Source organism: Globicephala melas, chromosome 10 (assembly GCF_963455315.2).
Source record: "Globicephala melas chromosome 10, mGloMel1.2, whole genome shotgun sequence".
Lineage (NCBI taxonomy): Eukaryota > Metazoa > Chordata > Mammalia > Artiodactyla > Delphinidae > Globicephala > Globicephala melas.
The window spans coordinates 91,188,265-91,203,886 of NC_083323.1; the positions used below are offsets into that span (position 1 = coordinate 91,188,265).

A 15,622-nucleotide genomic window follows, 5' to 3' on the forward strand; every position below is an offset into this window, starting at 1 on the left:
CAGAAGTCATCTAGATTAATCTTTTACAGGGCATAAATTATACTTTCCAAGATAAATAATAATATAACCACGTTTAGAACAAATAATCCCAGGACTCCCTGAAAACTCAGTATTTCCAAAGTCAGCTCACTCCTTTATCAAATAGTTGTAATTGTTAGACAGTCTTTCCTTGTGTTAAAGTAAATCACATCTCCCTATAATTTCTTGTCATTGCCCCTTTTTCTGCCCTCCAAGCCTCACAGAAGACACAGGGTAAAGAAAACCCAAGAGGTCACTCCAGGCTTTGTGGTGAGGGCCAGACAACTGCATTTGCAAAAGTCATCCTGTATCCACCGTGCCTAGCACAGAGTCAGACAGTAAATATTTGGTTGAGTAATGAATCAGTGAGAGTCTCAGAGTGACAGTATCTAGAAGTTAAAAACTGCTGCCACATCTTTGACAGCCAGGAACATAGCTGTGGCCTTCCCCAGTCATGTCACAACCAAATTGTCGTAGATGTTTACATATACACATAAGGGAACTGTTCGGCATCTCCCTGACCCATCACAAATTGTCAGGCCTGGAGGAAGGGACAGCAGCAGAACTGATGGAACCAGGGAGAGAGAATGGAGCTCTGGGTCCTGGTCCCCTCTCTTTTCCTCTGTGACCTACTCAATGCCTGAGTGACTGCCAGGGCTCAGGCACTGTCACATTGGGCTGGAATGAGAGTAAATAGTAGACACATATACCGAGACGGGTTTATCCCTAAGAAATTAAAAGGTTGCAGTTAAATATTGATAGTTGAAGACAAAACATAACATCTGCAGGCATTTTCCACCTCCAGGCCCTTCCCAGTTTTATCATTCCGTTTTTGAAGTGACTAGTCAAGGCACAGCCTTGGGAAGCTCAGAGATTTTTTTTTTTAATTTATTTTATTGAAGTATAGTTGATTTACAATGTATTAGTTTCTGGTGTACAGCAAAGTGATTCATTTATACATACATATACTAGTTTGCATCTGTTAATCCCAAACTCCCAGTCTGTCCCTCCCCTCATCCCCCCTCCCCCTTGGCAACCACAGGTTGTTCTCTATGTCTGTGAGTCTGTATCTGTTTCGTAGATAAGTTCATTTGTGTCATATTTTAGATTCTGGGAAGCTCAGAGAGCTTCTAATCAAGTAGCTCCTGCTGTTTTTGCTTGTTTTTTATTTCTCTGTGGTTGGTTTTGTTTTTTGCATTGAACCTAACAGGGGAGGGTTCAGTATTTTTATTTTTTCAGTGTTCATAAACAATGAACAACTCAATGTTCAATTTTTTCAGTGTTCATAAACACAGAATATTTGTAGGACGAATCTATCAAGAAACTCATAGAGGTCAAAACCCAATCAGCCAACCATAAAATCAATAGTTACCTCTATCCAAAACCCGATTTTGCAGTTTCTGAGTTAATCTTTAACTTCGAAAATTTTAACTCCTTGCATTCCATCATTCCACACAAATGCTTGCATGAGCAAACCCTTCTTTCCTACCTGATATGCCACCGTGCATCGCCTTGCCTTGGCTTTTATTCTTCCTTTTGGAGTATCCTTGTGCGACAGGCTCCCCATTCTGTATTCACATGGTGCATGAAATGCTCAGGGAAGAAGATGCCAAGTCCTTGTCTTCTGGGTCTTCCATCATCAGGCCACCAATGCCAAAAAGGCTACTCTGACTTAAATAAAAATAAAATAAAACAAACTTGGGCCACTGAGCCTTTGAGTGTACTGTGCCCTCCAGCAGTTCAGAGCTCCGGGCTGTGTGGCTGGAAGAGGAAGCAAGCAGTGGGATCGTCTTCATCCTTCCTGAGAGGCTTCTATTTAATATATTAAAGAGGGGGACTTCCCTGGTGATCCAGTGGTAAAGAATCCACCTTAACAATGCAGGGGACGCGGGTTCGATCCCTGGTCAGGGAACTAAGATCCCACATGCTGCGGAGCAGCTAAGCCTGCTGAGCTCACGCACCTCAACTAGAGAGCCCGCGTGCTGCAAACTACAGAGCCCAGGCGCTCTGGAGCCCATGCGCCACAACTAGAGAGAGAAAACCCACATGCCATAACTAGAGAGAAGTGCGCGCGCTGCGACAAAAGATCCCGTGTGCCACAACTAAGACCCAGTGTGGCCGAAAATAAATAAAATAAATAAAATTAAATAAATAAATCTTTATATATATGTGTGTGTATATATATACATATATATGCATATATACACATACATGTACATACATATATACACATATATATACATATATATATATATATACACACACACACACACACACACATATATATATATAATCTCAAGGAGCACTTTACACCTTTCAGCCTGGATCTCTGGATGCCTTGTTTGTTGCCAATGAGCTTCTCTGTCCTAGAGCAAAATACTTTCTGAAAGCGTGATTTGAATAATGGTGCTCCCCCAGTGAATACATTGACTTAAAGCAAAAGTCACAGGTCGCATTTCCCACCTTGAACCGCTTCTCCATGAAATGAGGTATCGCGCATCGTGACGCTGAGGAGAGGCCTGCCCCCCCCCCCACTCCACTGTGTGACTTCTGTTGCCTCCACCTCTTGTTTTCTGTCCCTCTCAGGTCCCTGTGCTGCCGGAGTTGTGGGCATCAAGATGCCCCGTTATTGCCTGTTCGGAGATACAGTCAACACAGCCTCGCGGATGGAATCCACTGGCCTCCGTAAGAAGGGAGACTGCTTTTTTTAGAGGACAGAGATTCTGTCTTCCAGCAGAGGGGAATTGTAGGATAAAATGCAGAATAAGTGCCAGTGAGATGAAGAATGACTCTTCACACTGACTGGCCGTGAGCCTGGGTCAATCCAGTCCTTGCTACAAATTGCCGTTTACTGATAACTTTTTTTTTTTTTTTTTTTTTTGCGGTACGCGGCCCTCTTACTGCTGTGGCCTCTCCTGTTGCGGAGCACAGGCTCCATGGCTCACGGGCCCAGCCGCTCCGCGGCATGTGGGATCTTCCCGGACCGGGGCACGAACCCGTGTCCCCTGCATCGGCAGGTGGACTCTCAACCACTGTGCCACCAGGGAAGCCCTACTGATAACTGTTTTATTCTTCCTTTTTGACTCAGTTTTAGACTGTTATCATTAATTTGGGTTCATTTGCAACGCATTCAGGCATGCTTTACCTGGAATAGCCATGAAATTTAGCATAGATCCATGTAAGTTAAACAGAAATTCCGTTTAACAGGAATCTATTCAGGCCAAGGGTATGAACAGAAGAGCCTGAAGGGAAGGGCTAATGATGCCATAGCTTCTGCTTGTCTCTATATTGCCTGCAGGCAGGAAGGAGTTCCTAGGACATTTAAAGTACGATGGTAGTTACACATATAGCCTGTAAAGCTGTGGCGTTGGACTTGGTTCCTGGAAGGAGCCTGATATCTGTGGCAGCAGCCGCCATTTACATGGCCTCACAGGCATCAGCTGAGAAAAGGACCCAAAAAGAAATTGGAGATATTACTGGTGTTGCTGATGTTACAGTCAGACAGTCCTACAGACTAATCTGTCCTCGGGCCCCAGATCTGTTTCCTACAGACTTCAAATTTGACACCCCTGTGAACAAACTACCACAGCTATAAATTGAGGCAGCTGATGTCAAGCTCCTATGCACACTGAACTTTGCCTGATGTACATAGCCTTACAAAGTGCTGGACTGAGCCTTTAATAAGGAAAAACGAAAGACATGGTATGCATTCCAGGGCTAAATTTTTTTTTAGGTTTACTTTTTTTTTTTTTTTTTTTTTTTTTTTGGCTACGTCAGGTCTTCGTTCCTGCACGCAGGATTTCTCTTAAACTGAATAGAAATTCAGTGAGTTAGATACAGAGTATATACCCTGGTTCACTTTCCTATTCCTCTTTTATTTGGTTTTCCTTGGAATTGGTTTTAATAAAGAAAATGATAAGTATTTGTTATATGCAAAAACTTATATTGCGTTTTTCTGGCAAGGTAGAGGCAGTGTGTGTTACATCTGGTAAATGCTCAATAAATACCTATGACTATGATAATATTAGAAATATATACAAGAGAGAAAGAAAGCATTGGTAATGTGTGTGCGGGCTTACAAAACACTGGTGGTAGTATGGTATTTTGGCAGTCTACTGACAACCTGATACTGGTTTGAACTAGAAAATCACGGTGTAAAGGAAATAATAAGGTTGGGGCCAAACAGACGGGTTAAAATCATAACTATACAAGTCACTGTCTGTGTAAGCTTGGGAGGAAGTTACCTCATCTTTCTAGGCATCAGAAAGTTGAAGATACAAATTGAGGATGGGATTCCAACCTTGCTGGAAGTGTTTCTGGAAGGAGTTGAAGTGATGTGTTTTAAGCATTGAGCAGCCCTCTGGTACATGGTAGGCAGGCAATACGGGGTTTTCACTATTCTTACTGTTGTTACTGTCTGTGGCACCCAGAGTGGGAAGGTGTTATATAGTAATCAATCAGTGAACGAGATTGCCCTCACCACTTGTTTGTTAGAAGGATAACCGTTACCCGGGAAGAGTAAAATACGAGAAAATCAAGGCTCTATAACTCTCTCCAGAATCTTCACCTTGCCGCCAACACTTTAGCTACTTATTGGAATGTCTATATGGAGACACCAGAGCAAATTCCACCTTTTAAGCTCAGCACCACAGGCTAAATCCAAAGCCAGGCCCAGGGGCTCCCACTCTGAGCTGGGATGAGAATTTACGGGGCCAGCCTAAGGAGCCCCCTCCCTCAGGACCCTCTCTCTTCCCGTGTGCGATAATAGTTCTTACCTCACTGATGATATTTTTTAGTATTTTTACTGCAGTATCTAAGCTGCCAAGAGCCCCTGTAATAAATATTCTGGCTCAAGGGGAAACCAATGGTGCCACATAATAGCTCTCAAAACGGGTGAGATTTTCATTGATCTGCTCCGCATTTCCAGCCTTGAGGATTCATGTGAGCGGCTCCACGATATCCATCCTGAAGAGAACGGAGTGCCAGTTCCTGTATGAAGTGAGGGGAGAGACGTACTTAAAGGTAAGGAGTCCGCGGAGACAGCACCCGGAGGAAAGCTCTCACCAGCACCTGGGGGATGCCTCCTTTGAGACTGGACATCCAATGATCAGTATATTGATGAGCATGAGAACGAAGGGCGCTTTCCTGCTCTCCCCGCAATGATCACCCACCCTCCCCTGTAGGAGAAGCTACCACCGAAGACTATAAACTCAGAACATCCCTTTACTCCAAAGACCCCTCCTGATGTTTTGAGCTATGGCCACTACGTTATAAAATGCTGCCACCATTTCTTTCACCTGTATCCGGGTTTGTCCCCAGTTCCCCCTCCACTCCCAAGAGCTAAGTCTATTGCAGGACTACTTTAGTCAAAGCCCCCCTCTCCCCACTTACGTCCTCGCTTTTACTGCAAGACGCTGCTACTCTCTAAGGCCACCTTTCTTGCTGTACTTTTCTGAGGTTCTGGACCAGTGAACCTCAAGGTGTGGCTCCACGTTCCGCCTCAGCATCGTCCGGGCACTTGTTACAATGCGGATGCCTGGACTCCCCCCGCAGGCCTGCGGAGTCAGACCCTCCTTGGGTGTAGATCAGAAATCTGTGCTTGAAACACGCACTCTATGTGACTGTGATGCGCAGGGAGACGGAAGAATCCCCGTTTCAGATGCGCCACGCTGCCCCGCACGTTTAGAACAGCAGCCCTCGAGAGCCTCCGCGCGTCTCCAGGTGGCCCACCGGCTGCTAGTTGAAGGCAACCGCACTCACAGTCGGTCTGAAGCCAATGATCGGCCAAGACCACCTGCCTCTACTAGTCATAGGGCCGCTGGCCTCTACTCTGTGACAACTGGGAGAGCCTCCTTTCAGGTAGTTGTGTCCAAACATCACACTTGCTTTTTTAATTCTCCGTAAATACATTTTCTGCAGGGTGTTCCCCCCAAAACAGAAGTGGTCTAAGGATTATTACAGTCCAAACAGAGCCCCAAACCACAATTGTTTTGAATGAGTGATTTTTAAAAATATAAACATCCAGTCTCCTTTTCAAATACAAGCTCTAGCAAAACCAGAATTGCCTGTGTTTCCCTTTATTTTATAGCCTCCAGATGGGCCCAGCCAGTGGTACTTAGTGAATGTTTATTACGATGCACACGCGTTTATAATTTACACACTTAATGTGGGGAAACTGTGGCACAAGTTTCGTGGCAAAGTTTTGGGACAAAAAGGGCCGGAATAAAACGTAGACAACAGAAACCAGTTGGATTCGTTGGCGTAGCAGGATTGCAGATGAATGTTCTTCCTTCTTCATTTAGAGCTCTTGTGCTGTTGCTGTGGTGATATTTTGAAATATCTTTTGGGAAAAAAGAAAATTCTACTTTGAAAAAGCACGTCTGGTGGATGAGAGACTTATTTTTTAACAGGCACTTAGACATAAAGATCGGTGTACAGATAATGCAAATCATATCAGGAACAGGTGCTGTCCTAAAATATGGGCACTGATGAGAAACTCAGAGGTGAAATGTCTTGGAAACAGATACTTGTCAGAACGGTGGGCTAGAGCCGACTGTCTTGGTCTCCATGGTACACACCTTTCTTTTCTCTCTAGGGAAGAGGAACTGAGACCACCTACTGGCTGACGGGGGGGAAGGACCAGGAGTACAACCTGCCAACCCCTCCGACCGCGTAAGCTGCCTGCGGCTGTGATGGGGAGGGGTGGGGGAGGGGAGGTCTTGGCTTTGTAAGTTGTGCTACGTGCGGTCGAGGGCTTTGCCAGTGGCAGTGATGCAATGAATACAAGGTGAGAGACTACACACATGAAAAAGCTTGGAAACCTCCCTTCTCTGACTGCTAGAGGGTTTCAGGTCTGCTCAGGAGACCAGAGGACAGTTTAGGGCTCCCTCCCTGCCCCTCTGGTCGTGACAAAAGTAGAGCAGTGGAGCACACTGTACTGCATTGCCTCCCGTGCCTGCAGTGCTCTGCCGTCACCTGATGAAACAGGAACGCCCCCAGCTCCAGGACTGCGGGTCTGGGTCTTCACATGGAGCATGTGTTCCCCGTGAGATGAGGAAGACAGGTTTCAGGTCCAAGTAACCGGGTTTCAGGTTCCCCTAAAGGTGACTCGAATGGTCTTCTGGTTGCACCTTGGCCACTGCGATCAGTCACTGTGGCCGTTGGAATGGCTTTTGCTGTGGTCGAGAAACCCTGTTTTGCAGACTCCTAGACGCAGGACCCAGACACATGGGGAAGACCGTAGAGATGCCAAGTCAACCCAGATCGTCCCTGGGTCACGGGGGACCTGGCCCCTTATTAAGAGCACCCCAGGTCCCTTCTAAACTCTTGAAACCCTCCACCTGTTGTGAGCCCTCCCCAGACAAGCCACACTCCTAGGAAGGTGTGGGACCAATGTGTTTTCAGAGCTTCGTGGTGGCAGGGGCCTAGCACCCTCCTGGCTTCCTTTCCCCTCCCTGCAGAGGTATGTGTAAACCTAACCGTGCCTCCGAATTCCGCAGCATGTTGTTGCACTTTGAAATTGAAATATATCAATAATTTCCTGCTCGAAATATATTCTACTTTTCCTACAACTACACAGAGCAGGGATGACAGATCTTTAAGCTCATCAAGGGAAGGCAAGGATCATTTTGTGTTGTCTGGACTTCCTGTGTTCAGCCCAGAACAGGTGTTCAACAAGTATTCAGTGAATGGAACTGGCGGTTCTGGAGCTGAGGGATAGTCTGTATGAATTGCTGAGAAGATCCGTTTTCCCTCCGCACTCTCTCTCCAGGGAAAGCCAACAGCGATTGCAAGCCGAGTTTGTAGACATGATCGCCAGCTCTTTACAGAAAAGACAGGCCTCAGGGATAAGGAACAGAAAACCAACCCGGGTAGCCAGCTACAAGAAGGGCACCCTGGAATACTTGCAGCTGAACACGACAGACAAGGAGAGCACCCATTTTTAAACCTCAGTGAAGTCTAAGGGCTCGGGCAAACTAAGCCCAGCTGCACTTGGGCAGGTGTCCTGAAGCTTCCATTTCCCTGACACCTCAGTGGAACGGAAGAAGACTTAGATGCAACCTCTTCAGCCTCGGCTGCCCTGTCTGGAACATAGACTTGCTTCTGTGAATCAAATGTGTGCTGTGCCCTCAGTGCGATAATTACCTTTTACTCTGGGGCCCAATCTCAACAGTTACCCCAGGGAGCTTCGACCTGGGAAAGAAGAGGAATGAATGTACCATCTCGAAGTTGAGGAGATTTTGTTCTTATTTTGCCTATTTTTGTTTTGTTTACTGGCTCTTTTTCCTTCTGTATTCGTGATAGGATTCTTTTTTTAATTGTCGCAATTATATTTTAAGTACTTTGTCTCCATTAAATTATATTTAACTCATAATTTTTGCAGAAAATATGCAGTATATGAGGTAGGAATAAAAGTTAAGTGTTTCCTGGGTCTGTGGATGTGTTTCCATCTTTTCCACCCATTTTTCCTGGAATGCACCATCCATCGCCTTGCACTCACTGAAAAACTGACTTAAATCCCCTGCACTGAAGGAGGGCAAATAGCATCATTGCTCAGGGATACGAACCTTGATGTTTATCATTACCTGTGTGCATGTGGTAATTTTGTGTCTAGGCCTCTACCATAGGAGCTGGGCTAAATTCAAATCCTGTTTACCTGTAAAGACACATTACTTCAAACTCTTCAAACCCCCTTTCACATCCAGCAGCAATCTCTTGCCCCTTCTAATGGCACTCCAGCATGACTCGTCTGCTTGAAATCTCTGGGGAAAGGACAAAAGTCAGGTTGAGTAGACTAGTATCAGCAAGGGCAAGAACAAGCATGTAACACCCTGGCTCTAAACCACTAAAACAACTGCTCTAACCACATCATGCCTCCCCAGGCCTCTGCCACAAAAGCCACCCCAGAGATTAAGAAACAGGTTATGTCTTCTCCATCACCTGGAAAAGCAGACAATCAAAAGGTAATAGGGCTTCCCTGGTGGCGCAGTGGTTGAGAGTCCACCTGCCAATGCAGGGGACACATGTTCGTGCCCCGGTCCAGGAGGATCCCACATGCTGCAGAGCGACTGCACCCGTGAGCCATAGCCGCTGAGCCTGCGCGTCCGGAGCCTGTGCTCCGCAACGGGAGAGGCCACAACAGTGAGAGGCCCGCGTACCGCAAAAAAAAAAAAAAAAAGTAATAAATTATCTCCTGATATATAGGTTGAACACGTAATATGCAGCAAGAGTCCTTCCTTGGAATCTGGAGGTTTATAATCTGTCTGTGCCTCTGTGTCCAGCACAAGGAGACTATACACAGGGATGAGGTCGTGGCATGGAAGTTCTTGGTCATTCATTCATTCAGGAAGCACATTTGACCTTCTCCTTTTATTCCAGGGACTGGGCTTAATGTAGGCAGTAGAGACATACAGTCTCTCCAAACCTTGAATCTTATAGGAGAGAGAGAAATGGAAAGAGATAAGTGGGTGTGGGAACCAAGCAGCATCCTTGACAACAGGCAAACTTAGCAACTCTAAGGTCGACCAGAAAATTGTTTTTAATGCTCACAGGGCATTGATGAAAAACTTCTCAGTTGAAGGCTCCCGTGTTTGTATTCTATTATAGACTCTACGTGGTTGTGAAATATTTCTTGACCTTTAAACAGATGTGTGGCCTCGGCTTGACCACTTAACAGTGTGGATGTATAACACCAGTGATGACAGTGACTAAGAATAGTACCGGCCAAATTCCTTCTCTGCTCTTTTCTAGCTGTAAATTAATTAATGTCTCCAAGCCTCTGTTTCATTAATAAATCATTAATCATAATATCCACCTCAAGGAGTTGTTATAATGATTTTTTTTTTTTTTTTTTTTTTTTTTTTGTGGTACGCGGGCCTCTCACTGCTGTGGCCTCTCCCGTTGTGGAGCACAGGCTCAGCGGCCATGGCTCAAGGGCCCAGCCACTCCGCAGCATGTGGGATCCTCCCGGACCAGGGCACGAACCCATGTCCCCTGCATTGGCAGGCGGACTCTCAACCACTGCGCCACCAGGGAAGCCCTATAATGATTTTTTTTAATGAAATTTGTCAAGAACCTAGCACAGTGGTTCATATAGTAGATTTTCAACATATAACCTCTACCTTCAACTTTTCCCCCCTCTCTCTACTTGCTTAATTAGTCAGAACTAAAGCATTTCAAACACAGGACTTTCATGTGCAATAAGCATACTTAAGATGATTTTTTTTCAAGAATTGATTATAGAATTTTTCAAATGTACACAAAAGTAGAGAGAATAGCTTATGAATCCCCATCGAGTCATCATCAGTTTCAAGAATTACCAATATTTTCCCAATCTTGTTGCATCTATCTTCTACCATCTTTGTTTGTTTTACCAAAACTTCCAAATATCCTGTTTTAAAAAAACTTAAATATTGTTTAAGAAAACTTCCAAATATCCTGTCTTTCACCTATAAATACCTCAATACATCTTTTAAAAAAATTTTTTTATTGAAGTATAGTTATAGAAAATGTTGTGTTTCAGGTATACAGCAAAGTGATTCAGTTTTATATATATGTATATAAACATATATATATATATTCTTTTTCAGATCTTTTCCATTATAGGTTATTACAAGATATTAAATATAGTTCCCTGTGCTATAGGTCCTTGTCGTTTATCTATTTTATTTATAGTAGTGTGTATCTGTTAATCCCAAACTCCTAACTTATCCCTCTCCCCCCTTAACCAGTTGACAAACAGTTTATGTAAAGGGCCAAGCAGTAAATAGTTCACACTTGGCAGGCAACCCTCTCTCTGTTGCAACTACTCACCTCTGCTGTTGTAGCACGAAAGTCGCCATAGACAGTATGCAAGGCCATGGGCAGGATGTGTTCCAATAAAAGTTTATTTTTATTTGCAGCTATTGTTTGCTTAACCTTGCTCTAGCAGATAAGGATTTTTTAAAAATCATAGCTAAAATACCATTATCATAGCAAATGAAATGAATGAAAAGTCCTTAATATCAACTAATAGCAGGTTCATTTTATTAAAAATCTCCCTAGCTGTTTCAAAAAAATATTTTACATTAGTTTTTTCAAGTCAGGATCCATAAAGGTCCATATGTTTACACATGCCTGAAACATCACTCTAGTCTCTTTTAACCTATACTGTTTCACCCATACACACTTTTTTTCTATGACATTTATTTGTGGAAGAAATTGAGTCATTTTTCCTACATAGTTCCTCAATGAATTTAGCTGATTGAATATTCATGGTTATGTTTAATTTGTTCTTATATTTTCCATATTTCCTGGAATTTGGTAGTTAGACCCAGAAGATAATTAGAGTCAGGTTTAATATTTGCCCAAGATAATTTATGTAGCCAGTCTCCCAAAGGAGAATTTAGATGTGGAAAATAATACACTGAGATTCCAGCTCCAGTGATCAGTAATGAGACTAGATTATAATTGCACACTTGGCATTAGTTTTAATCACCCACTCCCACCTCAAACCCCCAGAATGACAGAAAATTACTTCTACAAAGAATTGGGAAACAGGAAAGAATATCCTTGGTGAACCGGAAATTATGAGGCAATTCTGAAAGACAGAAAACAGATGGGATCAGACTAAAAGAGAGAATAGTAGCCCAAAGCAATTGTAGAAGAGGACTGATGGAAAAGGTAGGAAGGGTTCTGGGGGAGCTCCAAGCTCAGAAGGAGCAGATGAAGGGGCAAGAGAGAATCTTAGCGTTAATCAACACTAGGGTGGAGGCTACCATTGCCAATGAGAGTACACAGACTTAGGGGGAAGGGAGCCAGCTCAAACCCTGGCCTGGCTCTGCCTCTGACCAAGGCTGAGGCAGCCATTGCCAGCACTCACATTCCTGCCCACACTTGGGAGGAGGGGAACTAGCTCCAGGTAGGAGACCACCGAAACCAGCGGGAGCGAAACCAGCTGAGTAGTGTGGCAACAGCCTCACTGGCCCTGACCCAGCCTCTAACCAAGTCACACATACCAGGGAAAAAGTGAAGCCAGCACAACAGTGCAGCCCCAAACCCTCAGGCCCTGGCTGTGATGCAAACCAAGGGAGAGACTACCACCACATCTGGGAGAAACCCAACTCCCTCAGGGCTCCTGCTTCAGCCCCTTGGGTCCCAACTCCACTCCCGACAGGGTGATAACAGCCACTGAGCATAGGAGAAGCTCCAGCTTGCACCTGCCTCTGGCTCTAGCTGCTCCAGCTCCAGCCCTGCCTCCTACCAAGGTGGGGCTGCCAGCACACCTGTGGGAAGACATGCTCATTTCATATCCAGCTCTCCCACCAAAGCCACTGGGTACCAGAAACTGTACAGGATTCTCCATTCAAGGACACCCCTTCAAGACCACAATAAGTAACTGTTTCACTAATTTCATGGGGACAGAGAAAGTTAAACAAATTGAGGAGACAAAGGAATTTGTTTAAAATGAAGGAACAAGAAAGAAAAAACCCAAATGAAGCAGAGATAAATAATTTACCAGATAAAGAGTTCAAAGCATTAGTAATAAGAATGCTAACTGAACTTGGGAAAAGAACAGATGAACATAGTGGAAATTTTGACAAGGAACTAGAAAATATAAAAAAGAACCAGTCATCACTGAAGAATACAATAACTAAAATGAAAAATATACTAGAAGGAATTAACGGCAGATTAGTTGATACAGAAGAACACATAAGTGACCTAGAAGACAGAATAATGGAAATCACCCAATCAGAATACAATAAGAAAAACAAATTTAAAAAATGAGGATACATAAGGATAGCTTAAGGGACTTCTAGGACAACATCAATCATACTAACATTAGCATTATAGCGGTCCCAGAAGGAGAGGAGAGAGAGCAAGGGGTAGAAGGTGTATTTAATGAAATTGTGGCTGAAAACTCTCTGAACCTGAGAAAGGAAATAGATTTCCAGGTACAGGAAGCACAGAGAGTCATCAAGCAAGATGAATGCAAAGAGACCCGTATAAGACATCTCATAATTAAAATGACAAAAGCTAAAGAGAATTTTAAAGGCAGCAAGAGAAAAACAAAGAGTCACATATAAGGTAACCCCCATAAGGCTAACCGCTGATTTTTCTGCAGAAACTTTGCAGGCCAGAAGGGAGTGGCGTGACATATTTAAAGTTTTAAAAGGAAAAACCTACAACTTAAGATACTATACCTTCAAGGTTATCATTCAGAATTGGAGAGATAAAGAGCTTCTCAGAAAAGCAAAAACTAAGAGTTCATCAGTACTAACCCAACCTTAAAAGAAGTGTTAAAGGGGCTTCCCTGGTGGCGCAGTGGTTGAGAGTCCGCCTGCCGATGCAGGGGACATGGGTTCGTGCCCCGGTCCGGGAAGATCCCACATGCCGCGGAGTGACTGGGCCCGTGAGCCATGGCCGCTGAGCCTGCGTGTCCGGAGCCTGTGCTCCGCAACGGGAGAGGCCACAGCAGTGAGAGGCCCGCATACCGCAAATAAAAAAAAAAAAAGGAAGTGTTAAAGGGTCTTCTTTAAGTGAAAAAAGAAAAGGCTACAACAAAAAAATAAGAAATCATAGGAAAGGAAAAATTCCACTGGTAAAGGCAAATATATAGTAGAGGGTGTGGATCAACCACTTAAATAAGCTAGTATGAAGGTTAAAAGACAAAAATTATAAAATCAACTGTAACTACAATAAATAGTTAAGGGATAAACATAAAAATGTAAAATATGATATCAAAAACACAAAATGGGGGAAGAGAGTAAAAAATGTAGATCTATTAGAATGTGTATGAACGTAAATGACTACCATTTTAAAACTAGTAGATATAGTTATAGTTCAATGTATATGAAGTCCACGGGAACCACGAATCTAAAACCTATAATAGATACACAAAAACCAGAGAGAAAGGAACACAAAGATAACACAAAAGGGGCTTCCCTGGTGGCGCAGTGGTTGAGAGTCTGCCTGCCGATGCAGGGGACATGGGTTCGTGCCCTGGTCCAGGAAGATCCCACATGCCGCGGAGCGGCTAGGCCTGTGAGCCATGGCCGCTGGGCCTGCGCGTCCAGAGCCTGTACTCCGCAAAGGGAGAGGCCACAGCAGTGAGAGGCCCGCGTACCGCAACAAAAAAAAAAAAGATAACACAAAAGGAGTCACCAAACCACAAAGGAAGAGACTAAAAGAAGGAAATAACAGAGGAGAACTACAAAAACAATGAGAAAACAAGTAACAAAATGGCAATAAGTACATACCTATCAGACATTACTTTAAATGTTGACAGACTATATGCTCCAATCAAAAGACATAGTGTGGTTGATTGGATTAAAAAATTAGACCTGTCTATATGCTGCCTACAGGAGACTCACTTCAGAGCTAAAGATAAACAGAGACTGAAATTGAGGGAATTAAAAAACATACTCCATACAAATAGAAATGAAAAGGAAGTTGGGGTACCAATACTCTTATCAAAGTAGACTTTAAAACAAAATAGATAGATAGATAGATATAGATAAATGTACATGTGTTCTATATACTAACCCACTGGTAGGACCTAGAAGTCGTGACACCCAAATAGCAATGAACACAACTAGTGTCCAGATTGTTGCTTCTAAATACCATTGCCAGAAGGAATGAGGGCTCCTTGCAGAAGTGACTGATTTTAAGATTAGGGCAGGAGGGAGTTCCCTGGTGGCTTAGTGGCTAGGATTCCAGGCTTTCACTGCCATGGCCTGGATTCAATCCCTAGTTGGCAAACTGAGATGCCACAAGCCATGTGGCACAGCCAAGAAAAGAAAAATACCCCTAAAAAAAAAAAGACTAGGGCAGGAAAAATGCAAAATAAACCTGGAGCACCTTGTGTTGACAGAAGGTAATGAAGTGCTCAAAAACAAACAAAAAAAAGTTGGGGACATGTCAAAATGACACAGAAGCCAACCTGAAAGAACTCCCAAATGGTTAAAGCTGGGAGAAATTTAGCAATAAAATAAATAATGAAACTTAAAGAATAAAGTAGATATCCGTGATTCCATACCAAAATAAATGTGATTAAATATACAAATAAATGATGGAGATGAGATAACACTTCCTTATAGGATAATCCAATTAAGAAGTGTAGAAAAATGCAGGAAAAAGAAAATGGCTATGAGAACACCAGAGTAATAATTTTTACAGACAAGATCCATCAATTAATGCTAAAATTAGTGGGTGACAGTTTAAGGACAAACAGGATGTTTGTATAGTTTCAAAGTATCTCCCCTTGAATGTTTATTATTACAAAGGGAAAGTAGTCATTTAAAGTGGAAAAGCCTCCAACACCACCTTAACCAGATAACTAAACCTAACTTCACCAGTAACAAGACATATTAACATCCTGTACCCCCTCATACAATGTCTTGAGAGGGTTTCTTCACCTATGTGATATTTTTCCTTAATATGCATAACCTCAATCTCATCATGAAGAAACATCAGACAAAATCAAATTGAGGGACATTCTACAAAATACTTGACCAGTTCTAGGAATAAAGTTGGAGGAACTAGTGAGACCCTATGAGAATTAGCTTAGGAGATTCTATCCTAGGTTGAAGGACTAGGAAATGAAAAATGTTTGAAGTTACAGAGA

General features: G+C 43.4%; 1 protein-coding gene across 1 annotated transcript in view; it reads left to right on the plus strand.

Moving 5' to 3' along the window:
* The window catches only part of GUCY2C (guanylate cyclase 2C), a 108,799-nt gene extending 100,350 nt beyond the window's left edge, over positions 1-8,449 (plus strand). The window contains exons 26-29 of the mRNA XM_030841351.2: positions 2,605-2,703; positions 4,946-5,040; positions 6,614-6,690; positions 7,790-8,449. Of these exons, the coding sequence (XP_030697211.1) occupies positions 2,605-2,703; positions 4,946-5,040; positions 6,614-6,690; positions 7,790-7,964 (446 nt within the window). The 3' untranslated portion in view covers positions 7,965-8,449. The remainder of the gene's footprint in view (positions 1-2,604; positions 2,704-4,945; positions 5,041-6,613; positions 6,691-7,789) is intronic.
* The last annotated feature ends 7,173 nt before the right edge of the window (positions 8,450-15,622 follow it).